Source organism: Mustela lutreola, chromosome 3 (genome assembly GCF_030435805.1).
Source record: "Mustela lutreola isolate mMusLut2 chromosome 3, mMusLut2.pri, whole genome shotgun sequence".
NCBI lineage: Eukaryota > Metazoa > Chordata > Mammalia > Carnivora > Mustelidae > Mustela > Mustela lutreola.
Genome location: NC_081292.1, coordinates 196,808,614 through 196,833,785, shown reverse-complemented (window position 1 = coordinate 196,833,785; position 25,172 = coordinate 196,808,614). Strand labels below are relative to the sequence as shown.

The following is a 25,172-nucleotide window of genomic DNA, read 5'->3' as shown; positions in this document are numbered from 1 at the left end:
CCACTCTGTGCTTTGTTTTCGTTTTTGTTATTTCATTCCCAATATATCTCAAAATTGTCTCCATATCTGCACATGAAAGGACTTGTTCCTTCTTTGCATTTATTTATTTTAAAAAATTAAAATATAATTGGCATATAACATTATATTAGTTTCATGGTTCCTTCTTTTCAGGAGCCATACAATATTGCATTTATGGATGGATTGTCATTTACTGAATTAGTCCTCTAATGATGGACATGTAAGATCTGAAAAGTATTCTTTATTATTATATACAAAGCTCCAGTTAATAACATTATACCTATTTGTATACTTGTGCAAGTACATCAGTAGAGTAAATTTGTTGAAATGAAATTGCTAGTGCAAAGGTTCTATTATTTTAAATGTTTACAGGTGGTATTATGAAGATAGTCGCTCTTTAGAAAGATTTTAACAATAATATTCATACCAGCAATGTATGAAATCAACACAATTAAGTTTTAGATAGACTAAGACTACAGATTGGTGATTGCTTTGGGTGAGAATGAAAAATTGGAAGCAATAAAAGATTTTTGTAATGTTCTTTCTAATTTATTTTTAGACATTGAAAGTTTTAAATTCTCAGATAAAATTTTTAAAGATACCATATAAGGGTTGGGTATAGTTAATCTTTGAAATATTTTATTTCAATGTCACATTTTATATCACAAACCTGTACATTCTCAAGAAGTTCTTCAAATTAGTTCAGAAGAGTTTTCATAACTTTAGGTAATATTTAAACCTGACTGTGAAATAAAACTTTTAACTGCTTTTAAATATAAGCAGTATAAAACTTTAGATATAATTTGGGAGAAAACCTCTCTGTGTGAAGAAATAACTTTATTCGCTATATTCTTCTACAAGTACTTTTTGAATATCAGTTGTGCCCCGCAACACTTTGGGTGCCATGGGAAAGAGGGAGACTGAAAGAGGTACTAGATTTTACTTAATCATGGGAAACTTAAAATATAGTTGAGGCAGATCAGAAAACAAAAAACTGTTGGAAAAGATAATGGTATAGTATATAGTACCAAATGTGTCAGTTAGCTAACTCAGAAGAGAAGGAACATATCCATGCAAATTCATTAACAGGGAAGAAAGCACAACTTAACATGAATGCTGAAGTTTAGGTTGCTTTTGGGTAGATAAAGAGTGAGAGGGGAGATATTGTAGGTCAGGAAATTACATGAATAAAGATATGATGTGATTGTATTTTTGGTATCAGAGGAGGAAGGAACATTGAAATGATAAACTTGTCTGAAAAAAGCAATTTTACATTTGAAGTAATTGAAAGTTAGATTAGGTAAATAAGCTAGAATCATATGGGATGCCTTGACTGCTGCCAAGAAATTTGTACTCGATTAAAGAGCAGGTAGATTCTTCAACAGAGAAGTACAAATGTGAAGAATTACTGTAGTATTAATATATCAAGTAGATTTAAGGAACGGGACCAAGAGGCCCAGAAGGAGGCTATTAAATTAATCTAGGCATGAGGTTTTTGTTTATGTTTAAGGTCTAATTATCATTTATTTTTACAAGTAGCAAAGTTCCTCCCTTTTTTCCTGGCTTATTGTATATGAATATAAAAAGGTATTGATTTCACACTGCCTCCCACTCCAACAGAATGGGGTAACAGGAAGTTGTGAGTTGAAAGTAGCCTCCTAACACCAAGGTGATTTCCTCTTTACCTGGGACTTGAACTCTGGTGCTCTCATCAGTCATCCTCTTACCATTTTCTTTTCAGTTTATGAAAATCAATGAGTTTATGAGCATCCTTCCCAGTAGACGGGTCTGCAAATTCTTTGGGAAGTCAGTAACTCATGGAAGACAGGGTTGCACTGTCACTTTACGATTTGTGTAACGGAAGGCTGAAGAATCAATTCATACCATTTTCCAAGAATAAGCTCATATTCTATACAGAGATGTGGAGAATCATCAGTACAATGAAAAAAATGGTTGAATAAAGTTATGAGTGATGAAATCAGAACTCTTGAACAGTAGAAAGACTTCACTGAGGGCTTTACATTTCAGAGAACTGTTCATTGCTATCCAGTACATATCCCATGGGGCACTCCAGTTAAGTTTAGGAAATACACCCCCCCCATACACAGGAGTTGGTAGCTTCTTGACCTTTAGTGGTGACTTTGGGAAATCCTGGTGCCATAAGGGTATCTGTGTTCTCATCATCCGACCACTGTATTTCTTCTGCCTTATTATCACTGTTTGGCTAAGAATTTGTTGGCGGATCTTCTCTTCCTGAAACCACCAGAGTTCCATCATCAAGTAAATAACCCTTCACATTCTGAGGAGTGGAAGAATGACACGTAATGGTAAGGCTTCCGAACAGCGGCTGCCACACAGAGAACTGACAGTGCAGCACATGTTCCTTCTTGATCCTCCAGCTGCCACAGCTGCTGCCCATCCCCTCCCAGAGCCCCCGGCACGAGTGTTTTATGGCTTCCAGGAAAATTGGGAAGAGGCAAATCCAGACACAAAAGTTAATATCCATAAATATTCAGATATTTTTCCTGATGTCTTGATTATTGTTAATTTGCTAAATATTGCGCACTGAGAATATGGCTTATTTTTCAACATAATCTGCTGAATGCTCTCTCTAGTTTAATTGATTTTTCTCTAAACTTCAATGCATAAACTTCCACTTGGTAAATTTGATTTTCTTGATATTATAATGAAAGAAATTCTTCTTTTACTTACAAACAGGATTTACATTAAAAAGGTACAGAAGTTTCCTGAATATAGAGTTCCTACAGACCCCAAAATTGATAGGAAAATAATCCGAATGGAGCAGGAAAAAGCCTTTAACATGTTAAAGAAGAACTTGGTAGATGCTGGTGGTGTTCTTAGGTATAACATTTATATTATTATTTTATTTTTACAAATTTATTAGCTCCATTTACAAGGTATTTTTAAGAGAAATTATAAGTATGTCTTCTAATTATTTCATTAAGAATGGTTTTTATAAGGGAGGTGTCTCATTAGCAATTCCCTAAGTATTAAAATTTGCCACAGTGCAAGCCATTGAGTTTATCAACCACGTGTTCTGATAATGCTTACCAAAGACTTACGAATACCATATGGAAAGTTTTCCCCAAAATGACAAATATGCCTTTAGCAACACATATAATTATATATTTCATACTTTGTTTCTGATTTTTCTTAGGAGCCAAACTTACAGTCACCTATGAATATATTTTTTTTAACCCATCTTTGATTACCTAAGTAGCCAGAAATTAATTTTAAGCCCTACATAAAATTGCATTTTATATACTTTTTATGCTTCACAGTTTACATAAGAAGAATGTTGGCTGGCTTGCTTTCTTTTCTTTATGTGTTCATCCACAGGAAGAATTTACAGTAGCACAATGGGATTAAGTGCGATATAGTTTTTGTAAAAACAAAATAAACCAAAAAAAAACTTTTGGATATGGACACCTGGGTAGCTTGGTTGATTGGGTGTTCCAACCCTTGGTTTCAGCTCAGGTCATGATTTTGGAGTTGTGGGATCAAGCCATGTCAGACTCCATGCTCAGTGGGGAGTTTGCTCTTCTCTCACTGCCCAACCCCAGGCTTGTGGGTCCACTTTCTCTCTCTCTCATAGACAAATCTTTAAAAAATTAAATACATAAGTATGTAAAATGAACCTTTGGATATATGAAAAATGAGTAGCCAATAATTAGATCATTCAGTTTGGAGAACATTGCATATAATTTTTTTTTGCCAATTTTAAATACAGTTTTATTTAAGACATTGCATTTTCCATTTACAGTGCTTATAAAGTGCAATGTTTATTTCCTTTCCTGTGCACATATTCCATATTCAGGTATCAAGAATACCCAGTTTTTTGCTAGAGCAGCTCAACTCTACAGCTGCTATGGGATTTGCTACAAATTTGGGTCCTTTGAATATTGTGTGTGGAACAATGCTAGACCTATTTATTCTCAGGTTGCTTTAATCAACCTCTTCAATGGTGGGCCCAGAGGAGGCACCACCAGAGGGAGGAGCTCCACCACCAAGGAAGCCTCCAGGCACTCCTCCTGGCATGCGCCCTACACTCTGGTACAGCTTGGTGATGATGGGATTGCAGACTTTCTCCAGCTCTTTCTGCTGGTGTTCAAATTCTTCCTTCTTGGCAGTCTGGTTCTTATCAAGCCGGTTGATGATTCCATTGCACTTGTCAAGAATCTTCTGTTTGTCTTTATCATTTATCTTGCCCTGAAGTTTTCCATCTTCAACAGTTGCTTTCATGTTGAATGTGTAAGACTCAAGTGAATTCTTGGAAGACACCTTGTCCTGCTGTTTCTCATCTTCAGCTTTGTACTTCTCAGCTTCCCCGACCATGCGCTCAATATCTTCCTTGCTAAGCCACCCTTGTCATTAGTGATGGTAATCTTGTTCTCTTTGAGGATACCATTAGCATCAATATCAAAAGTGACCTCAATCAATGGGACACCACGAGGGGCAGGAGGTATGCCTGTGAGTTCAAACTTTCTAAATAGGATGTTGTCCTTGGTCATGGCACGCTCTACCTTCATACACCTGAATAAGCATACCAGGCTGGTTGTCGGAGTAGGTAGTGAAGATCTGTGTCTGTTTGGTAGAAATGGTAGTAGTATGCTTAATGAGAACAGTCATGACTTGTCCAGCAGTTTCTATGCCAAGAGAAAGTGGAATGACATCCAACAACAGCAAACCTTGAACATTTCCAGGTTTGTCTCCAGAAAGGATGGCTGCCTGGACAGCTGCACCATAAGCAACAGCCTCGTCAGGGTTGATGCTCTTATTCAGTTCTTTTCCACGGAAGAAATCTTGGAGAAGTTTCTGAGTCTTGGGGATATGGGTAGAAACACCCACCAGGACAGTATCGTGGATCTGAGACTTGTGTAACTTGCATCCTGAAGGGCTTTCTCTACAGGGTCCAGGGTGCCACAAAACAGGTCAGCATTTAATTCTTCAAACCCAGCATGAGTGATAAAAGTATAGAAGTTGATTCCTTCATACAGAGAATCAATCTCAATACTGGCCTGGGTGCTGGAAGAAAGTGTACGCTTAGCACGTTCACAAGCAGTACAGAGATGACGAACTTCCCCTTTGTTTTCACTGATATATTTCTTATGTTTGCGCTTGAACTCTGCAATAAAATGGTTGACCATTCAGTTGTCAAAGTCTTCTCCACCTAAGAAGTAGTGGGTGTCTCCAGCTGTGCACTTAACCTGAAAGATACCATCTTCTGTAGTAAGGATTGGCACATCAAAAGTGTCACCTCCTAAGTCAAAGATCAGCACATTCCTTTCAGCTCTAACTCTTTTGTCTAAGCCATAAGCAATAGCACCAGCAGTTGGCTCATTGATGATTCAAAGTATATTGAGACCAGCAATAGTTCCAGCATCTTTGGTAGCCTGACGCTGAGAATCATTGAAGTACACAGGTACTGTGACAACTGCATTGGTAACTGTCTTCTCAAGATAAGCCTCTGTAATTTCCTTCATTTTCATCAAAACCATAGAAGACACCTCCTCTGAATAGAAGCTTTTTGTCTCTCCCTTGTATTCTATTTAGACCTTGGGCCTGTCAGCATCATTCACCACCATGAAAGGCCAGTGCTTCGTATCAGATTGGACAACAGCATCATCAAATTTCTGTCTAATCAGGCATTTGGCTTCAAAATCTGTGCTGGTGGGGTTCATCACAACTTGATTCTTTGCAGTGTCACCGATCAATCATTCAGTGTCCATGAAGGTGACATAACTTGGGGTGGTTCGGTTTTCCTGATCACTGGCCATTATTTCCACTTTCCCATGCTGGAAGACACCCACGCAGGAGTGTCAAAATCAATGCCAATTGACATGGTTGCTTCTGTGTAGGCCTGGCTCAGCTTGAGAAGAACACAGCAATCCAAAGATCTAGCCCCACATTCAATGAGCTGGAGAACATTGCATATAATTTTTAAATAGCCTCCATTTTACGCAGTATCAGTCATTGCAAGCACTTTGTACAAAAGTATCAATTAAAACAGTATCCTACCAGATCATCTCATTTTCCTAGCAAATGTTCTTTTGCACTGCAATATGAAAGACCTATATTCATCTTCTAGTTGATCCTCTTGCTCATTGGAGCAATAAGAGCTGTGTGCAGTAGAGGGGCTGTGGAGTAATAGAGGTAGTATATTGAGCTCCTGTTAGGGAAGATTCTCCCACTGAGCTCAGCCTTGGTAGACTCCGAATTATAGCCACCTTTTGTTTGGAAGGATTATGGGTGGAACATAGAAGTTATAATTTGGGGACAAAATTATAGAAGAATGGGAAAATACACAGTTTAGAAGATGATGACTTTAAAAGTCTCATTATTTTGAGGTAAATTTAATTAGCATGAAATTTAAAATAGCATTTTCATATATACTGAACTCCTATACCCTCCTTAACTAAAGGGCCATAGTGAAAATCCATAAGGTTTTATGAAGATTTTTATTTAATTGGATAGAAAGCCAACTTAGAAGAGTCAAGCAGGGGCGTGGGGGTGCTTGGGTGGCTCAGTTGGTTGGTCCAGCTCAGGATGGTGAGATGAGCCCCAAATTAGACTCCATGCTTGATACAGAGTCTGCTTGAGATTCTCTGCCTCTCCTGCCCTTTCCACTCTCCTTCTGCTCCTTCTTGCCCCCATGTGTGCATGTGCTCTCTCTTTCTCTCTCTCAAATAAATAAATTAAATATTTCTAAAAAGAAGAAGACTAGAACATTTTAAATTTTGTTTATATCTATTCTTTTTCTTTTTATTTTTTTCAAAGATTTTATTTGTTTATTTGACAGAGACAGCGAGAGAGAGAACACAAATAGGGGGCATGGGAGAGGGAGAAGCAGACTCCCCACTGAGCAGAGAGCCCGATGCGGGGCTCGATCCCAGGACCCTGAAATCATGACCTGAGCTGAAGGCAGAGGCTTAACCTGAGCCACCCAGGTGCCCCGATATCTATTATTTTAAAAATTTAGTTACATTTACTTAGTATGATATATAATCTTTTCTTAAAAGATTATTCTTTTTTTTTTTAAGATTTTATTTATTTTATTTGACAGACAGAGATTACAAGTAGGCAGAGAGAGAGGAAGGGAAGCAGACTCCCTGCTGAGCAGAGAGCCCGATGCGGGGCTTGATCCCAGGACCCTGGGATCATGACCTGAGCCGAAGGCAGAGGCTTTAACCCACTGAGCCACCCAGGCGCCCCAAGATTATTCTTTTTCTTGTTGAGTTTTAATATAAATAACTATGATTCTTGCCTTCATCTAGTAACATAATTTTAAATATTTCTTATCAGGTGGTATGTACAGTTACCTACAAAGCAAGCCCATCAGTACCATGAATTAGAGACTTCCTGCCTCCCTTTGCCACCTTCCCCTTTTCCTGTGTCTTCTCTTGAAGAAGAGGGAACTGCAATTAGGGATGAGAACTGTGCATTACCCTCACGTCTACATCCCCAAGTAGCACACAAGATTCAAGAATTAGTGTCACAGGGAATAGAACAAGTATATACAGTAAGGAAACAGCTAAGGTACAGTAAAATTATTCTTTTACATTTTTCATTATTGTTTGTTGGTTTAAAAAATATATTTATCATCATAGACGTTTTCCAAGATATGTGGTATCAGAATAGTTAAGGAATATAATTTATTAATTCATTAAAATAATCTTATTTATGAACTGATCATTTTCTAGCAGATATTTGGCAAGCTGTGAGTAATGATTCAGCTTACTCATTTGAAATATTCCATATTCAAATTTAGCAAATTGGACTATTTCTGAATTATGTATAAATTGAATTACATAATAAATGCTATTAGAGAAAAAAAAGCCTTTGTAGAGCCAAAAATTTTAAAACCTAGACCAGGATACTTACTTAAGCTATTTGAAATGCAGTGAAACTGTATTGTAACAAAAGAACATGGATAGTTCTTTGTATGATGGAAGTTTAAATGTAGCACTCTGGTCCAGTGTTACCGATTCTCAGGATACAATACTCATGATTGCATTTATTCTTGCAACTATATAAAGTGGATGTATTTACCTCCATCCCGCACATAAAAAAGCAGGTACTACAAGTGGTTAAATAACTGGCTCGAGTGGTAGAGGCAGAACTGAAATCTAGATCTAATGCTACAGCCTGTGCTCTTTTACTGTGATTTCTGGTACTTAACTGGCATTACTCCTACTGGTTATTATGTAGTCCAATCTGAATAACAATGAATATATTTCCTAGGATTATGTCTTAGTTAATACATGATTTTCCCAATTAGCAGTTTTCTCAGACATCTTACATTCATTTTCATTGGGGCATTGTTAGAACAGAGCCAAGATTTGGTAAAGTCGTACATTATTTACTAAACTTAACCCTTAAGAACAGAGGTGTAATTCAGCTCTACAGTATGATCTATAGAATGTAATGCATAAACCATTTAAATATTGGACTTTATAATTTTTTATATATTGATGTGTCAATGCCACCTTCTATTTCTATATTTCTCTTTTGTCTACTTAAATTCAATTGGGTCATATTTCATATTGTGATGTCTTTTGGCAGCAGAGCAACATGATGTTTATACAATAAGCTGGGTGTAGGCCCAGGCTCTCATGCTTTCTGGCTAGATGTATAACTTTGGCAAATTATTTAACTTCAACAGCCCTTCGTTCCCTTATCTGTAAAGTGTGAATGATAATTGCACTTATCTCACAGGATTATAGTCAGCATTAAAGGAGATCCTTGATGTGAAATGTTCAGTATACTGCCTGACATAGCATTCAAAACATATTGTGCTTAAACTGACATTAATGATTCCTATAAAAATGTCCAAGCTTACTCTAGATATAGAGGTATTTAATCAATGAAAGTATTATATTGCTTTAATCTGTATGATTTATTTGATTTAATATGCAGAAAAAATTAAGGGGAAAAATATAAATTATAAAGCTGTAAACATAATTTACAGAATTTTATGCTAAAAAAGAACTATTTTCTCCTTTGATCTGAAGTGTATTACTAGGCTGTTTATGTTTTTATTGTTTTATGCTCTCCACAGAAAATTTGTAGAAAGAGAACTATTTAAACCTGATGAAGTACCTGAGAGACATAATTTATCCTTTTTTCCAACTGTAAATGATATTAAAAATCACATCCATGAGGTACAGAAATCCTTGAGAAATGGAGATAATGTGTATAACTCAGAGATTATTCCAGCAACGGTAGGATTGCAATTGTAATTCTTTGTTTTATTATAGAATCTTTCTCATCTTCTCTTACTATTTGGCCTAATGGGGTGGTTGTTATTAGGCCATATAAATAACTGTAGCCATATAAACATAAACATGTTTATATAAACATATAATCATAAACATATAAAAATAGTAGTTTTTGGGTGCCTTGGTGGCGCATTTTATTAAGCATCCAGCTCTTGGTTTTAGCTCAGCTCTGATCTCAGGGTGACACAATCGAGCCCCGCGTCAGGCTCCATTCTCAGTGCGCAGTCTGCTTGAGTTTCTCTCTCCCTCTTCTTGTGCCCTTCCCACCCTGAGCTCTCTCTCTCACTGAAATAAATCTTTAAGATTTTATTTGTTTATTTGACAGAGTGAGAATGCGCACAAGCAAGGGGAGCAGCAGGCAGAGGGAGAGGGAGAAGCACGCTCCCCACTGAGCAAAGAGCACAATGTGAGACTCGATCCCAGGACCCTGGAATCATGACCTGAGCCAAAGGCAGCTGCTTAACCGACTGAGCCACTGAGTCACCCCTGAAATAAATAAATCTTTTTTTTAAAAAAAAGGAGGGGCACCTGGATGGCTCAGTCAGTTAGGCATTTGCTTTCAGGTTGGGTCATGATTCTAGGGTCCTGTAATCAAGTTTCTTGCATAGCAGAGAGTCTGCTTCTATTCTCCCTCTGTCCCTGCTCCTTGTGCTCTCTCTCTCTTTATCAAATAAATAAATAAAATCTTTTTTTTTTTTAAAGAAAAAATAGTCGTTTTTCTTTTTTTAAATTTTTTTAAAGATTTATTTTATTTTACTTTTTTATTCGACAAAGAGAGAGATCACAAGCAGGCAGAGAGAGAGGGGAGCAGACTCCCTGCTGAGCCAAGAGCCTGATGTGGGGCTTGATCCCAGGACCCTGAGATCATGACCTGAGCCGAAGGCAGAGACTCAACCCCTGAGACACCCAGGTGCCCCTAAAATATAAAATCTTTGAATTAAAAAAAAAAAAATAGACAAGTTTCAGTAGAATAGTTCAGGCTTGAATACACAAAGGGATGGTGTTCATTCTATATGCCGTCTATGGACATCAATTTTATCTCATTCTGTGAAACTCTAATTTCCCCCAGAATATTGGTCAGTTCTGTGAAAATTTTGCTTACTCTGAGGAGTATAATGTAATTATATAAAAACTACTAATTATAATACAGGAAGTAATTATAGCATTAAAACCTTTGTAGTGGGGCACCTGGGTGGCTCAGTCAGTTAAGGGTCCCGACTCTTGACTTCAGTTCAGGTCATGACTTTCTGCCTCTCCCTCTCCCCAGTACTTACATGTGCTCCCTCTTGCTCTCTAAAATAAATAAATAAATCTTTCAAAAAAAAAAAAAATCTCAGTAGCAATACCCTTTGCTTCCCAAATTTTTACTATTATGTCTTCTTACCTAAATAGATTCAGATTATAAACTAGTGCTACTATTCTTTTTCATCTCTTAATTATTCACTATCTTAATTATTTTCCATCTCTTAATTATTCACTATCCAAAGTTCAGGAAGTAAAATGGATTTGGTTAGCAATAATCTTTGCCATCTGTACTTGCTATCCAAATTCTTGCTCTCTGAACTTGGGAAGCTATTGTATTTGGATAGTGAAGTATACTCATGTTTTGAGAATGTAAACAAATGAAGAGTGTAATTACTGAATAAAACACAGTTATGCTATCACTGAATAAAGTATGATAGTTGTATTGATATTTTAAAACATTTTTTAATATAAATGCTTTATTGTTTTTACTGAAATATATGTTCCCATTCCAGCTTCAGTGGACTGCAGATAATGGGCATATTCTCAGAGAGACTGTGACAGTTACATTTGCAGAAGGTAGGTTATTTTGAGTATCTTTAAATAAAATCAGTATTAAAACTGGAAGACACTGAAGATTATCTCATCTAATCAAAATTTTTTCATGGATAAAGAAACCATGGCCCAAAGAGACAGGAACAACTATGTTAGGATTTGTCAAAATAATTCTAGCTGTTTAAACATATATACTTACATGTTACTCACATATACTTCCTCATAAATGTTATTTAGCTGTAAAAAAGGATGACACGTTCCCTTTTATAATGACATGGATGGACCTAGAGAGTACTATGCTAAGTAAAATAAATCAAACTTCTAATGAGAAAGACAAATACCATATGATTTCACTCATATGTGGACTCTGATGAACAAAACACGTGAATAAACAAGAAGCAGAATCAGACTTATAAATTCAGAGAACTAGCTGATGGTTGCTGAAGGGGAGAGGTGGTGTGGCATGGGCAAAATGGGTGAAAGGGAGTAGGAGAAGGCTTCCAGTTATGGAATGAATAAGTCACAGGAATGAAAGGCGTAGGTCACCTGGGTGGCTCAGTTGGCTTAGAAACCTTTTTGGTTTCACTTCAGATCATGACCTCACGGTCATGAGATTGAGCTCTCCATGCTCAGTGGGGAGTCTGCTTGAAGATTCTCTCTCACTTCCCTCCCCTCTCAAATAATTTTTTTTTTTTTAAGGCACAACATAGGGAATATAGTCAGTGATACACAATCACAATGTTTGGTGACAGTTTTGGTAGCTATACTTGTGGTGAGCATGGCATAAGATATAGGGAAGTTAAATCACTGTTACACACCTGGAACTAATGTAACATCGTGTGTCAACTGTATGCAAACAAAAGTGAAAAATAAGGGGTACCTGGCTGGCTTAGTTGGAAGAGCATATGACTCTTGATGTTGGGTTTGTGAGTTCAGGTCCCACAGTGGGTGTAGATCTAGACTACCAAAAATAAATAAATAAACTTAAAAAAAAATTTCTTCATATAATCAGCTTTTGTGCTTTATGATTAAATTTTGAGGTTGATACTAATACAGATCACTATAAAGCTAGGCTAATTCCAGTAATAATAACCTTAAGATACCTTGACCAGGAAATTTTTTCCATTTTACATGGTTTGCTTTTTCTAATATGCTGTTTCTCCTATGTTATCTTACTATTCCAAGCTGTCCTTGTGTGAGAATAGTGACAGAGACATGTAACTTAATCTAGGGAGTAGGGAAATAACGCTTGAGAAAGTGGCTTTTAAACCGAGAACTGCAGAATGGATAGGAATTTGTCGATCCAAAGAATACCATGTTTGAAAGCTAAGCAACAAAGAGCTTGTCATGTTCAAGGAACTTAAGAAAGTTGGTGTGGTTTTAAGCATAGATAGTGCTTGGAGATATGCAGAATGGGCTTTGGAGGCCCTTTGAGCTGTCCAAATGAAAGGTGTGATAGTGATTTAGTCTCCATTTAGTGGCATTTATACTAGAATTGGACAGATTTTAATTGTTTTCAAAGGTTTTGGTTATTGATTGAAGAGGTGTGGGGGGTAAAAGAATAGGAATGATCTGGGATGACTCCTGAGTTTCTTCCATGAGCAACTGATGGGTAGTGGCATTTATGGCATTTACTGAGGTAGGCAATACTGGTTTAAGAATAGGATTTGGTAATGACAAGGGGAAAGAAAAAAAATTCATGAAATCAGGTTTGGAAAGCTTAGGTATCATAGCCATTTCAATCGAGTGGATTGGGAAGAAGTCACATTGGGATGGTTGAAGAGTGAATGAGTGGTGAATGAAGAAGTAGAGACAGTGTGCTAGGAAGAGAATACAGGGTTGAGGGAAGGTATTTTCAGATAGAAGAAATCTGAAGAGAGAGATGAAGATGAAGGTACTAGATAGCTTTGATGATGAGAAGTTGAGGAAATTTCTGATAATTTCTCTTTTCTCTTTAAAAGTGCTAAGAGTGAAAAAGATCTTAGGAAGTTTAGACATTTGAAATCTTCTATAATGTAGAATGGGAGAGGGGCGCCTGGGTGGCAGATGCCGTAGGGCATTTGCCGTAGGGCATTTGCCTTTGGCTTGGGTCGTGATCCTGGGGTCCTGGGATCAAGCCCCACATCAGGCTCCCTGCTTGGTGGGGAGCCTGCTTCTCCCTCTCCCACTCCCCCTGCTTGTGTTCCCTCTCTTACTATGTCTCTCTCTGTCAAGTAAATAAAAACTTTAAAAGAGAGAGAGAGAGAATGGGAGAAACCTTGTAAGGTTGTCAGGTACAGGTAGGTGAAGGTCCTGTTGAAGTTGGTGATCATAAATTGGTATTAGTAGTAACAGTAAGTTTCTTTTTCAGTGGCATTCAGCTTTGCACGTACAGGCACTGAAAGCCATTTTCATTCAGTGCTCAGATTGTACCAGGTTGTAACAAAAGTACAAAGAAGCAAGGGAGATTAGAGGATTTTTAGGATAGTGACTGAAGCTGTAACCGTGGGATTCAACTAAACTGGATGGGGAGAGAAGTTTATTAAGTGAGAAGTTGATGTATCTGAAGAAAACTGAGGAATCAAAGGCCTGGAGGTTCACCTGAGGTCGAGTAATTGTAGTGAAGTACTTAAGCAAAATCCCTGGAAGAATAAGAGGTTGTGATCAAAGAATGGGATATCTGAAGTAGAGATTTTTAGATGTAGAAGAGTCGAGGGTATGATAGTAGTAGTGGGTGACTGCAGCAGAGTGAAGTACAAGGACAATTAGAAATGAAGATGCCAGAAAAGCTTTCAGTTTTTCTCCATTGAGAATGATATTTGCGGTGGGTTTTTCATAGATGGCTTTGATGATATTGAGGTATGTGCCCTCTATCCCTACACTTTGAAGAGTTTTGATCAGGAAGGGATGTTGTACTTTGTCAAATGCTTTTTCAGCATCTATTGAGAGTATCATATGGTTCTTGTTCTTTCTTTTATTGATGTGTTGTATCACATTGACTGATTTGCGGATGTTGAACCAACCTTGCAGCCCTGGAATAAATCCCACTTGGTCATGGTGAATAATCTTTTTAATGTACTGTTGAATCCTATTGGCTAGTATTTTGTTGAGTATTTTCGCATCTGTGTTCATCAAGGATATCGGTCTATAGCTCTCTTTTTTGGTGGGATCCTTGTCTGGTTTTGGGATCAAGGTGATGCTGGCCTCATAAAATGAGTTTGGAAGTTTTCCTTCCATTTCTATTTTTTGGAACAGTTTCAGGAGAATAGGAATTAGTGCTGCTATTTTGGAGGACCCACTTCCTGTCAGGCATTGTCCTAGGCATTAGGGCTACCAAAGATGAATTAAGTTTGGTCTCTGTGACTGAGAGGCTTCATAGGTTTCACACATCCAGAGAAGTTTACAGCATCATAGCACGGAAAATGGGCTAGAGTAGAGCTACAAAACATAATCTTTCAAGGAAAAAACTACTGTTTCTAACATCACATCCTAGATATACTGAATTAAAATTAATGGAGGTTGAACCTCAGAATGTATATTTTCTTTTTTTTTTTTTTAAAGATTTTATTTATTTATTTGACAGAGAGAAATTACAAGTACACTGAGAGGCAGGCAGAGAGAGAGAGAAGGAAGCAGGCTCCCTGCTGAGCAGAGAGCCCGATGCGGGACTCGATCCCAGGACCCTGAGATCATGACCTGAGCCGAAGGCAGCGGCTTAACCCACTGAGCCACCCAGGCGCCCCTCAGAATGTATATTTTCAAAAAGTTCCTGAGTGATTCTGATTCTACCAGGTCTGGAAACAGTGAACAAAAGAACTTCTTAAAGTCCTTTTCAAACCTTTGAATTTATTTCCTATTCTAATTGTAATAGTAAGTGTTGTAATAAAATGTAGTGTCATATAACATAGAAACCATAAACATTATTTTGTTATGATAGATGATTTTTTTTTAATATATATAACTTAGGAAATTCACCGGGGGAATCAATTAACACCAAAATGGAAACAAATCAGACAAGGGGTTCTTTGTCTCCAGAGCCGGCCCACTTGCTTTCTTCACTTTCCTCATTTCAACCAAAAGTATTTACACAATTACAGGTAGGTATCCAGTGAAATAGACAAAACTGAAGCCCCTCCCTTTCTTCCTTAATCTCTCTTCTTCTAGGGATGTTACAGAATTATTATAGAATTATAATAATGATCACAGATGTTTTTATTATTAATTTCCTGATTTTTTTGTATCTTGATATAAGATCATTTAAATAATACATTTTTAAAAAGTTGGAATTGACTGTGCATGCAGTAAAATTTTAGTTGTACTACTTTTCCTTTGATTCTTGTTTCTATCCTTGATATTTGTTAGTAATTATATTCCTCTATTTTATTTCAATTATGTGTCAAAAGAATAATATATCCTATGAGAAAATTATACTTAGTAAATTTAAACATTTTGATGTAACTCTTTTCGGTTTAAAAGGGTTTGCAGTTGCAACCAAGATTCACTTCTCCTGATGGACCATCGGCTGTGATATCAGTAAATAACCACCCTTCCTCCAGTCCTTCAAGACTTCTGGATTCATTAGAAAGTACTGTACTGAATAATAATTCTCTGCTGCTTGGTCAAAGTCATAGTCTTCAAACAGATACATGCCTAACCCCAAACAGTAGCATTATTGCTTCTACCATGACTAGCCTTCCAGGACCAGATCAAAATTTGGCTGCAATGGACCAGCTGGTGGAAGTTGGAGATGTTGAGGATGCAGAGAATATGGAAGGAGGTGTTCACCGGATTCTGCTGGGAAATGGGCAGACCATCCCAATACAGATTATAGATAGCCACCCAGCTCTTAGTAAGTTAAAAGCAACTTGTGATTTTATTTTTAACCTTTTTGGACTATCATTACTGTTACACTACAGAAAAAAACAATCATTTCTACTCAGGGGTTTATAAAATATAAAGAAAGTGAAACTAACTAGAAAAAGGGAAAAATATCAAGAGCATAATAACTCCTAAGCTTTTTAATTTTTTCTTCTCCATCAAAATTGTTCTCTAATTACCTCAGTTTACATAGAAAATCTGTGGTGATACAAAATCAGAGCGTCATTGTAGAATGCATGAAAAAAATGAGAAACTTTATTCTTTCAAAGATTATGTATGTATGTATTATAGAGGGAGAGGGCATAGGCAGGGGGGAGGAGTGGAGAGAAAGAGAGAAGCAGACTCCCCCCTGAGCAGAGAACTGAGTGGGGCTTAATCCCAGGACTCTGAGATGATGACCTGAGCCAAAGGCAGCCACATAAATGACAGAGCCACCTAGGTGCCCCATAAAATGAGAAACTTTAAAAGGAAAACTTATAGTGTAAAGGTTACTATGGAAAAAAAATGTTATAAGGAAAAATGGAATGAAGTGGACAGATATAAATGTTAAAGATTTTGAGTTATAAACTTTAATGTTGAGTTCTATGGAAACGGAAAGGGAACTAGTTAAGCCTTAGGGACTTGGGTTTAATCCAAGACCTTGTTAACTTTACTTTGTAACAAACCCAGTCAACCTACTCCTACTTGACCTACGTCACTCCCTTTCACATAGATTGTTTCGGATTGCGAACTTTTGTGGAGAAAGATATGCAGTTTGCTTTGAACAACAAAAATCTTCATAGAAATCTTCATAGAAATCCTTAGAACATACAAAGTATTTACCCTAGATTCTTAGACTTCATTCTTTTGGGTAAGGAAAAGTGTAAGTTAGTTCCTTCCAGAAAAGAATCATTTTCTTAAAAGTAATAATTCCAAAAGATTTTAAATTTTAAATTTTTAAAAATTTTTGGAATTGTTACTTTTTTATTCTAAATTTTTTGGAATTGTTACTTTTAAGAAAATTTATCTGGAGAGCTGTGGTTCAGTAGTTGTCACTACTGAATAAGTTTAGTAGAAGTTTAGTAGAAAAGAGGGAAAGGAATATACGTGAATTAATCCTCAGAACTTCATGTAATAGTTGGTGGTGTCCCCATTCTACAGATAGGTTAATCAAGGCTCAGAGAGGTTAAGTAATTACCTAGAAGTGATAGAGCAGGGATTTGAACCCAGATCTTCTGCCTTCAAAGTTTCTTTCCATTCTAACATGCTTCCTCCCTCTATGTTGTACCAAGGTATTTCTGGGAGCTCTAATCAGATTGCTTTAAAGGAGACCCTCTTGGAATCTGAAATTGCATGATTTATCAAGTTAGATCATGATCTGAGGAACTACTTCACCTGAATATGAATCCTAAGGGTCACTCAAATCCATCTTCTACTGGTTTTCTTTATGGTGTGGGCTAAACTCCTTAACACATCCATATGTGACAAGCATTAGGGGTGTTAACACACTTGCCTGAGCAAATATTGGTCCCCTTAATCTTGGTTCCCTTTAGCAACTGAGAAACTGATATCCCTGAGAAAGAGACATCTCACCTGCCAGTTCAAGATAGTGTCGCTGGTATGCTGCATTCAGATTAATCTGGTCATAAGTACTTTAAAATCAGAATGGTAAGTGCCTTGTGCAGTGTTTCAGATAAGCAAACATACAGCTTGTACAGTTAAGTCAGAACTCTCCATGAAGAGGTGGCATATTTTTTTCTAAAGTACTCATGTAGTTGAGTTTCTTTAGGGAGGGAGTATTTGCCTTGATATATGGCTACATATGGAGGCCATAGTAGACTGGTAACAAATCTGTAAATTTGTAATACGTATACCTACTGTTTGCAAAACATCATTTTCCAATAATAGGAGGCTTCCTGACTTTTGTTTACTCATAGTTTTAAAGGTAGTTAAATTTAAATATGAGATAGTCCTCATACTTTCATGAAATTATGGACTGCTTTTTTATCAAAGCATCTGTAGAGGAGAGGAACTCTGGTTTTCTTAGTCTTTTCTTGTTTTCATTACCAGAAGCATACTGAAGAAACTTTTTTTAAACTTCTCAACATTTAATTTTTTATTATTGTTCTTTTTCTTTAAATTTTTTTATTGAAGTTTAGTTGACATACAATAGTACATTAGTTTCAGGTATACACATCCTGAAAGAATTTATTATGAATGACTAAGATGTCAGAAGTACTGAGTTTTCAAATACACTGACTGTTTTTTAAAAAACGACTTGTTTTTTGCTTTGCTTCTAAATTCATATAATTATAAGGATTCCAGTCTTGTAAGTTTACATTAACCTTTAGGGTTTTTCTTTTATGTTTGGTTTTAAAGTTGAAGAAAATCCAGAAGGTACCATTTCTCTGAGCCAAGTTAAGCAAGAACCCAAAGAACCAGCATTGTCTATGGAAGCAAAAAAAAATTTGGACTGTAAGAAATTATCTGCCACATAAATTATTGAAGCTTTTCAGAATTTATAACTTGGGTAACTTCTGATGTCATAAAAAAGAAGGTGAATATTGTCAAAGTGCAGTATTGTGATAGATGGACTAAAGACTAGTTCAATGAGCAACTTTGATTTAAAACTGATATGTTTGTTGCCAAGTCCATATTTTTGGAAGCTATTTTACTGCTGTCATTTTGTATAATTCTTATGCTTTTTGATTATCTAATGAGGCCAGTATTTCAAAAGATCATCTGAATTTATTCATGACAATATAGTCTGAACACAAATAGTTACATAACTCATCTCTTGAAAATATCTAATTTGGGTTCTGAAAAGACAAAAACAACAAAAAATTGTGTGTGTGTGTGTGTGTGTGTGTGTGTGACTGTGTGTTGACTTTTTATTTAAAAGTGATAAAAGAACTTACTGCCTCTTTAAAGTTGTGAAGAAATTCTTTACATTATAGCAGACAGGTGAGAGATTATTTGTAGTCTGTCACATTAGGGAAGATAAAACAGTCGTAAATTTGAATCATAACATGAAGCCCAGCATTCTCATTTGTGGAAACAGTAGTTGCATTTTGGCTTCTTCCATTATAATTTTTTATACTTCAAACTACAAACCAATAGCATACTAATGGTCATCTAATAGAAATTTAAAGTGTCTTGGTAAGTACTTATAATTTTAACTTGAATTAATCAGATAAAACACAGAAATAAATGTATATTGCATGGATTTATATAGTATTGTAGGTAAAGCACTACTTATGGATAGGAAAATGTAGAAATTGAGAGAATTCAGAAAAAATAACAGACTTCCCCTGGTGTTTACAGATGATTTGGGGGACTTTTTGGTATCAGCAGGGGATTTTTTTTTTTTCCTATTTTGTATTGAAGATTCAGCTCTGGTTGGAAAACAATTTGAGTTGTATTTATTTTTCTATGCCAGAGTTCTTACTGAATTGGTGGTATTAGAATTTATGCTATTTCAAGGTAAGTATTTGTAGTTAAAAAATTAGTTCATATTTAACACTTTAAAACAGCCGATGTGTATGTATATTTACTTGTTGAGTAAGTATATTTACTTGAAATACTGAATAAGTACTGATCACTATATTCATTGTAAGCTTCTGTTTTCTGAAAGGTTGGCAAACTAGAAATGTCAATTATAAACTGTCAAGAAATCAACATAAAGGCTTTTTTTTACCCCAGGGACCATGTGTGGGTATATTTAAGCCTTTATTTTAAAATAATAAGGATTTCAAATGGATATGAATATTTAATATTCAAAGGATATGAGATATAATATGAAATTTAACCTTAATATTTTACATGAATATGAGTCATTTTTAGCTTTTCTAAATCCAGTCTCCCATTCTTAATTCATTTTAATTGTCGCAGGTACATATGTATCTAAGTATAAAGCATTGTTATATTAGAAGTGAGTAGAACTTTAATAAAAACATCTTGCTCTTTAGATTTATACCCTATTTAATATAAAATGTATTATTTATGCCCCTATTTAATACAAAGTTAATATTTAATTACATATATGATTTTTAGTTAGAATAGCTAACTGTTCTAAGAACTGAAAATATTTGATGTCAGCATTTTAGAGGCAGGCTGCCAAATCTGATTATGTTACTCTAAGTTAAACACAGCTCTTAATTACCTCAAACCCAGATTCCTCTTAGTCTGTGTGTACTTAAAGGGTATAAGTCTAAATTTATATTTTAGTGTTACATTGTAGATAACATTCTTTTCATTTGTTATTTCCAGTTTATGGAAACTGTTTTCAAGATTTTAAGTAATCTTCACTTTTTATTAATGGCAATAGCTTATTAAATATTTTACCAATTTAACTATGTTCCTTTGGAGACATTCTTTTCTTTTTTGATGTTGAGTTGTTAAGGAGAAATGCTTGTTAAGATACAAACTCTAGTGAATTACCTATGAGAATGAGAGATGTTAGAGGATTCAGACTTTGGCACTTAACAAAACACAGTTTTAACAAAACACAGTTAAAAAATATTTCTCTCACTTCATTCTATGTGAATGTCTCTCTGGTACCCATTTTTATTTTTGTTTTTATGAGGACAGAAAGTTACAGTGCATCCACCTCACAAACAAAAAGCAAAATTAAAAAAGAGCATGAAGGAAGGTTTCAGTCCCTAATTGTATACTCTTTTGGTTTTTAGGTAGAAACTGGAACTATCAATATTTTCATGTAAGTATTTCAATGAGTAGCTCTTTAAAAATAGTTTCTAAATTTTTAAAAATTAATGTGTCCTCTAAATGCATGTTCAGTCACAATATATCAGTATTGTATTTTAAGGTGCTTAGCATCGCTTTTTTAGAAGTATGTTTACATATTTTAAATATTCAGTTATTTTTTAAATGCACAGGGTATTAAATACAAGTGCATAAAACTTTCAGTATCTATATTTTGCATTCTCCTAACAGCTCTACAGCAAACTTTGACATCTGCTCTTTTGTATGATGTATTGCAAGGTGTAATATATGTAGTAGTGAGTTGCACATTCGAAATAAACAGTTAGAAATTCATAATTACAGCTGAGCTTTTTTCATCATTGTAGTTTCCATGTTCCAAAGCCTCCCAGTGAACTTTATATATACTACAGTGAGTTATAGATAAACACTGCCATGGTGGGCTTTTTCCTTCAATATTAATTTCTCCATAAGCAGTTAACATGTTTAAAAGAAAAAGCTTTTATACTAAGTACCTTGTCTTATCCAAGGTAAATGTTTTTTAAAAGTCGCAAAAACAATAGAAAATAGATTTTGGAAGTTGGTCCTGCATTGCAGTTTCTGATTTTGAGGCCCACCAGCTTGTGTTTCATTTTTATATCCTGTCAAAATACAGACTTAATCATGTGAGTATGTGAAAGAGGTCATTTAATTTGTACCAGATTTTTAAAAAAAGTTTTAAAATGTGTGTGTATATACATATATATATATTGTAACTTAATGTATAGTGTCCTTGTTATAATGTAATTTTTTTCATTAAAAATCCTGTGTTATTTTTTTCTTAAACTTGTTGGTAGTTTTCTTTTTATACTTTTTCTGGGGATAGTGGTAGTTTTGTTCCTCTTAAAGATGTTAAATAAACACTTTAATTACCTGCGAACTTTGGCTAGAAATTTATGGTCAATTTGGAACTTGAAAGTTTTCCAGCATAACTACCAGTAACTCCTGTTATCATTCCATTTAGGAACATATATGCATTTAGTACTCTCAGCTCAACCAACCATCAACATTTTAATATAATGCATGTAATAAGGTATTAGTAATTCTTTTTCTCACATCTTGGCATTGTGATATCTTTAAATACAGCTTTATATTTCTTGGTTAAAAAGAAGGGATCATCAGTGTTTTCCATTCTGGCTTTTCTCTTCTTTCTATTCCTTTTCTTTTCTTTTCTTTCTTTCTTTTTTTTTTTTTTTTTTTTCCGCTTTATTCCACCTGCTCTTTGTAGTACTATAGAAAATCTTACTGTCTCCAAAAGGTGTACTGTATTAACTGTTCCCTATGAGCTGATTTAGCTTCAGACATCTTAAATGGTGTATTGCTTTGGTATCTAAATGTCTGTTATTCTACTTAACTTAGTTGTAATGGCAAAGCCTTAGTGTGCTTTTGCCATATACACATTAACTATGAAAACTATTGTTAAATAATGCAAATATTTGTTGCTGACTGAAGTCTTAAAACTTTAGGAATAAAATCAGAATCTTAAAAAAACTCACTAGTGGATTCTAAATTTGATTCATGAGAAAAATAAATAAGTTGTATGGTTAATATTGAAAACCTCTGAAAATGTAATATGGGTATAATTGTGCAGAGGAAATGTTCAAGGGTAAAACTTGAAATCAATAAATAAGTTTGAGAATTCTAATGTACAGCATAGTAATTATAATCAATAATACCTCATTATAATATTCAAAGTTGCTCAGAGACTACATCTAAAAGGAAAGAATAGGGGGTAATAAAAGGGAACAAATAATTGTGTGACATGATAGTGATTTTTAGCTAACTCTATGGTGGTAATATATTGCAAAATATAAATTACCAAATCAACATATTGTATACCTTAAACTTAATATGTTAATCATATCTCAATTAGGAAAAAAAAAAGAATTCTGAAACCAGAGGACAGAGTAGGAGTCCGATATTAGAGTTTTTAAAAATATTTTTATTGAAGTATAATCGACATAAAATAAATTGCACATATTTAAAGTACATAATTTAGGAAGTTTTGATATATGTATACATCTATGAAACTATCACCACAATTAAGATAATGAACATATCCATCACCTCTAAATCCATTCCCTCTTCTTCTGTTTCCCATTCCTACCTCACCATCCCCAAACAACTACTGATATGCTTTCTCTCATGAGAGATCAGTTTGCTTTGGCTACAATTTTATAAAAATTATCTGGTATGAACATTTTTTATGACTCTTGTCACTCAGCATAGTTATTTTCAGATTAATCTGTGTCAGAATATATGAATAGCCTGTTCCTTTTTACTGCTGATATTCCATTGTATGGATATACCACAATTTGTCTATCCATTCACCTGTTGATGAATAGCTGGGTTGTTTGCAGTTCTTGGCTATTACAAATAAAGCTGCTATGAACATTTATATGAAAGTCTTTTTATGAATATATGCTTTCATTTCTCTTAAGTAAATAGTAGTGGAATACCTGGATTATGTGGTAGGTGTATATTTAACATTTTAGGAAACTCAAGTGATTTTTCTGAAGTGGTTATGCCACCTTACATTCTTGTCAGGTGTATATGAGAGTTCTAGCCAACACTTGGTAGGGGCTGGCTTTTATATTATAGACATTGTAATAGGTATATAGTAGTATCTCACTGTGGTTTTAATTTCCATTTCTGAGATGACCAATGCCGTTGAACATCTTTTCATGTGTTACATACCATCTGTATATCTTCTTTAGTGGAGTGTCTGTTTGGATCTTTACCTCATTTTTTTTTTTAAACAACTTATAATCCCCAGAGGTTGGGCATTTTTTTTAAAGATTTTATTTATTTATTTGGCAGAGATCACAAGTAGGCAGAGAGGCAGGCAGAGAGAGAGGAAGGGAAGCAGGCTCCCTGCTGAGCAGACAGCCCAATGCGGGGCTCGATCCCAGGACCCTGAGATCATGACCTGAGCCAAAGGCAGAGGCTTTAACCCAATGAGCCACCCAGGTACCCCCTCTTTACCTCATTTTTAAATGGAATTGTTTTCTTATTATAGAGGTTTAGGAAGTATATTCTAGATACAAGTCCTTTTTTTGTTTTTAAAGATTTTATTCATTTATTTGATAGAGCATAGCAGCGGGAGCGGCAGGCAGAGGAAGAGGGAGAAGCAGGCTCCCCACTGAGCAGGAAGCTGGATGCAGGGCTGCATCCCAGGACCCTGGGATCATGACAGCTGCGCCACCCAGGCACCCCATAAAGAGCAGTTCTTAATTGTGATTAAGTCCCAGTGTATCTTTTTTTTCCTTTGTGGATCATACTTTTAGTGTAAGAGATCTTTGCCTAACCCAAGATTAGATTTTTCTCCAGGTTTTCTTCTCAGAAATTTTATAACTGAGTTTACATTTAGGTGCATCATCCATTTTGAGTCAATTTTTATATACATAGTACACGATCCTTTTTGCATATGAATACCCAATTGATTCAGTACCATTTTATGAAGACTGTATTTCTCTATTGAATTAAATTTATACCCTTGATGAAAAAATTCATTGATCACGTATATTTGGGTGACTTTCTGGAATCTGTTCTTTTTCATTGATACATTGTCTATCTCAGTGGTCTCAAGCAGGGCAATTATGCCACTGGGGAACATTACACAAAGTCTGGAGACAGTTTCAGTAGTGATAGCTAGGGAGATACTACTGGTTTCTGATAGAAGCCAGAGCTTCTGCTCAACATTGTACACTGTATAGAACAGTTCCTACAATAAAGAATTGTCTGGTGCAAAATGTCTGTAGTACCAAGATTGGAAAAGTTGGGTCCATATTGATGCCAGTAGCACATTGTCTTGATTACTATAGCTTTAAGGTAAGTTTTGAAGTCAGGTAATAGAGCCTCTGTTTTTTTAAATTTTTTATTAAGAAATTTTTTTTTAAGATTTTACTTACTTGTCCGAGAGAGAGGGAGAGAGAGCATAGGCAGGGAGAGTGACAGGCAGAGAGAGAGGGAGAAGCAGGCTCCCCACTGAGCAAGGACCCCAATGCAGGGCTCAATTCCAGGACCCTGGGATCATGACCTGAGCTGAAGGCAGACACTCAACCTACCTACTAAGCCACCCAGGCTTCCTGGTAATGCAGTCTTTGAACCTTACTCTTCCTTTAAAATTTCTTCTGGCTCTTCTAAGTTCTTTGTTTTTCCATGTGAATTTTAGAATCTCATTCTCAATTTCTTTTTTTTAAATGCCTGATAGGATTTTGACTGGGTTAATATAGAATATATAGATCAAGTTGGGGATTATTGAAATCTTAATATTGATACTTAATTTTTTCCTTGACAATATCTTAGAGTTTTCAGTGTATAGGTCTCACATATCTTTTGTCAGATTTATCACTAAGAACTTCTTTTTTTTTTTTTTTTTAAGATTTTATTTACTTACTTGACAGGTCACAAGTAGGTAGAGAGACAGGCAGAGAGAGAGAGGGGAGGAAGCAGTCTCCCTGC

General features: G+C 35.5%; 1 protein-coding gene and 2 pseudogenes across 13 annotated transcripts in view; 1 reads left to right on the top strand and 2 right to left on the bottom strand.

Moving 5' to 3' along the window:
- CARF (calcium responsive transcription factor) overlaps positions 1 to 25,172 on the top strand; it is a 109,431-nt gene that overhangs the window by 43,660 nt on the left and 40,599 nt on the right. For 5 of the 13 annotated variants that reach the window (XM_059168366.1, XM_059168367.1, XM_059168368.1 and 2 more), the window contains 7 exons: positions 2,737 to 2,880; positions 7,342 to 7,575; positions 9,098 to 9,260; positions 11,075 to 11,138; positions 15,060 to 15,190; positions 15,570 to 15,942; positions 20,639 to 21,494. In XM_059168366.1, coding sequence (XP_059024349.1) covers positions 2,737 to 2,880; positions 7,342 to 7,575; positions 9,098 to 9,260; positions 11,075 to 11,138; positions 15,060 to 15,190; positions 15,570 to 15,942; positions 20,639 to 20,853 — 1,324 coding nt within the window. In that variant the 3' untranslated portion in view covers positions 20,854 to 21,494. Of the gene's footprint in view, positions 1 to 2,736; positions 2,881 to 7,341; positions 7,576 to 9,097; positions 9,261 to 11,074; positions 11,139 to 15,059; positions 15,191 to 15,569; positions 15,943 to 17,503; positions 17,619 to 18,329; positions 21,495 to 25,172 lie in introns of those variants that run through there. The other 8 variants (XR_009352052.1, XR_009352051.1, XM_059168373.1 and 5 more) reach the window with 5 other exon arrangements.
- On the bottom strand, positions 1,857 to 2,437 carry LOC131827724 (cell division cycle protein 123 homolog; annotated as a pseudogene).
- LOC131827556 (heat shock cognate 71 kDa protein-like) lies at positions 3,917 to 5,627 on the bottom strand (annotated as a pseudogene).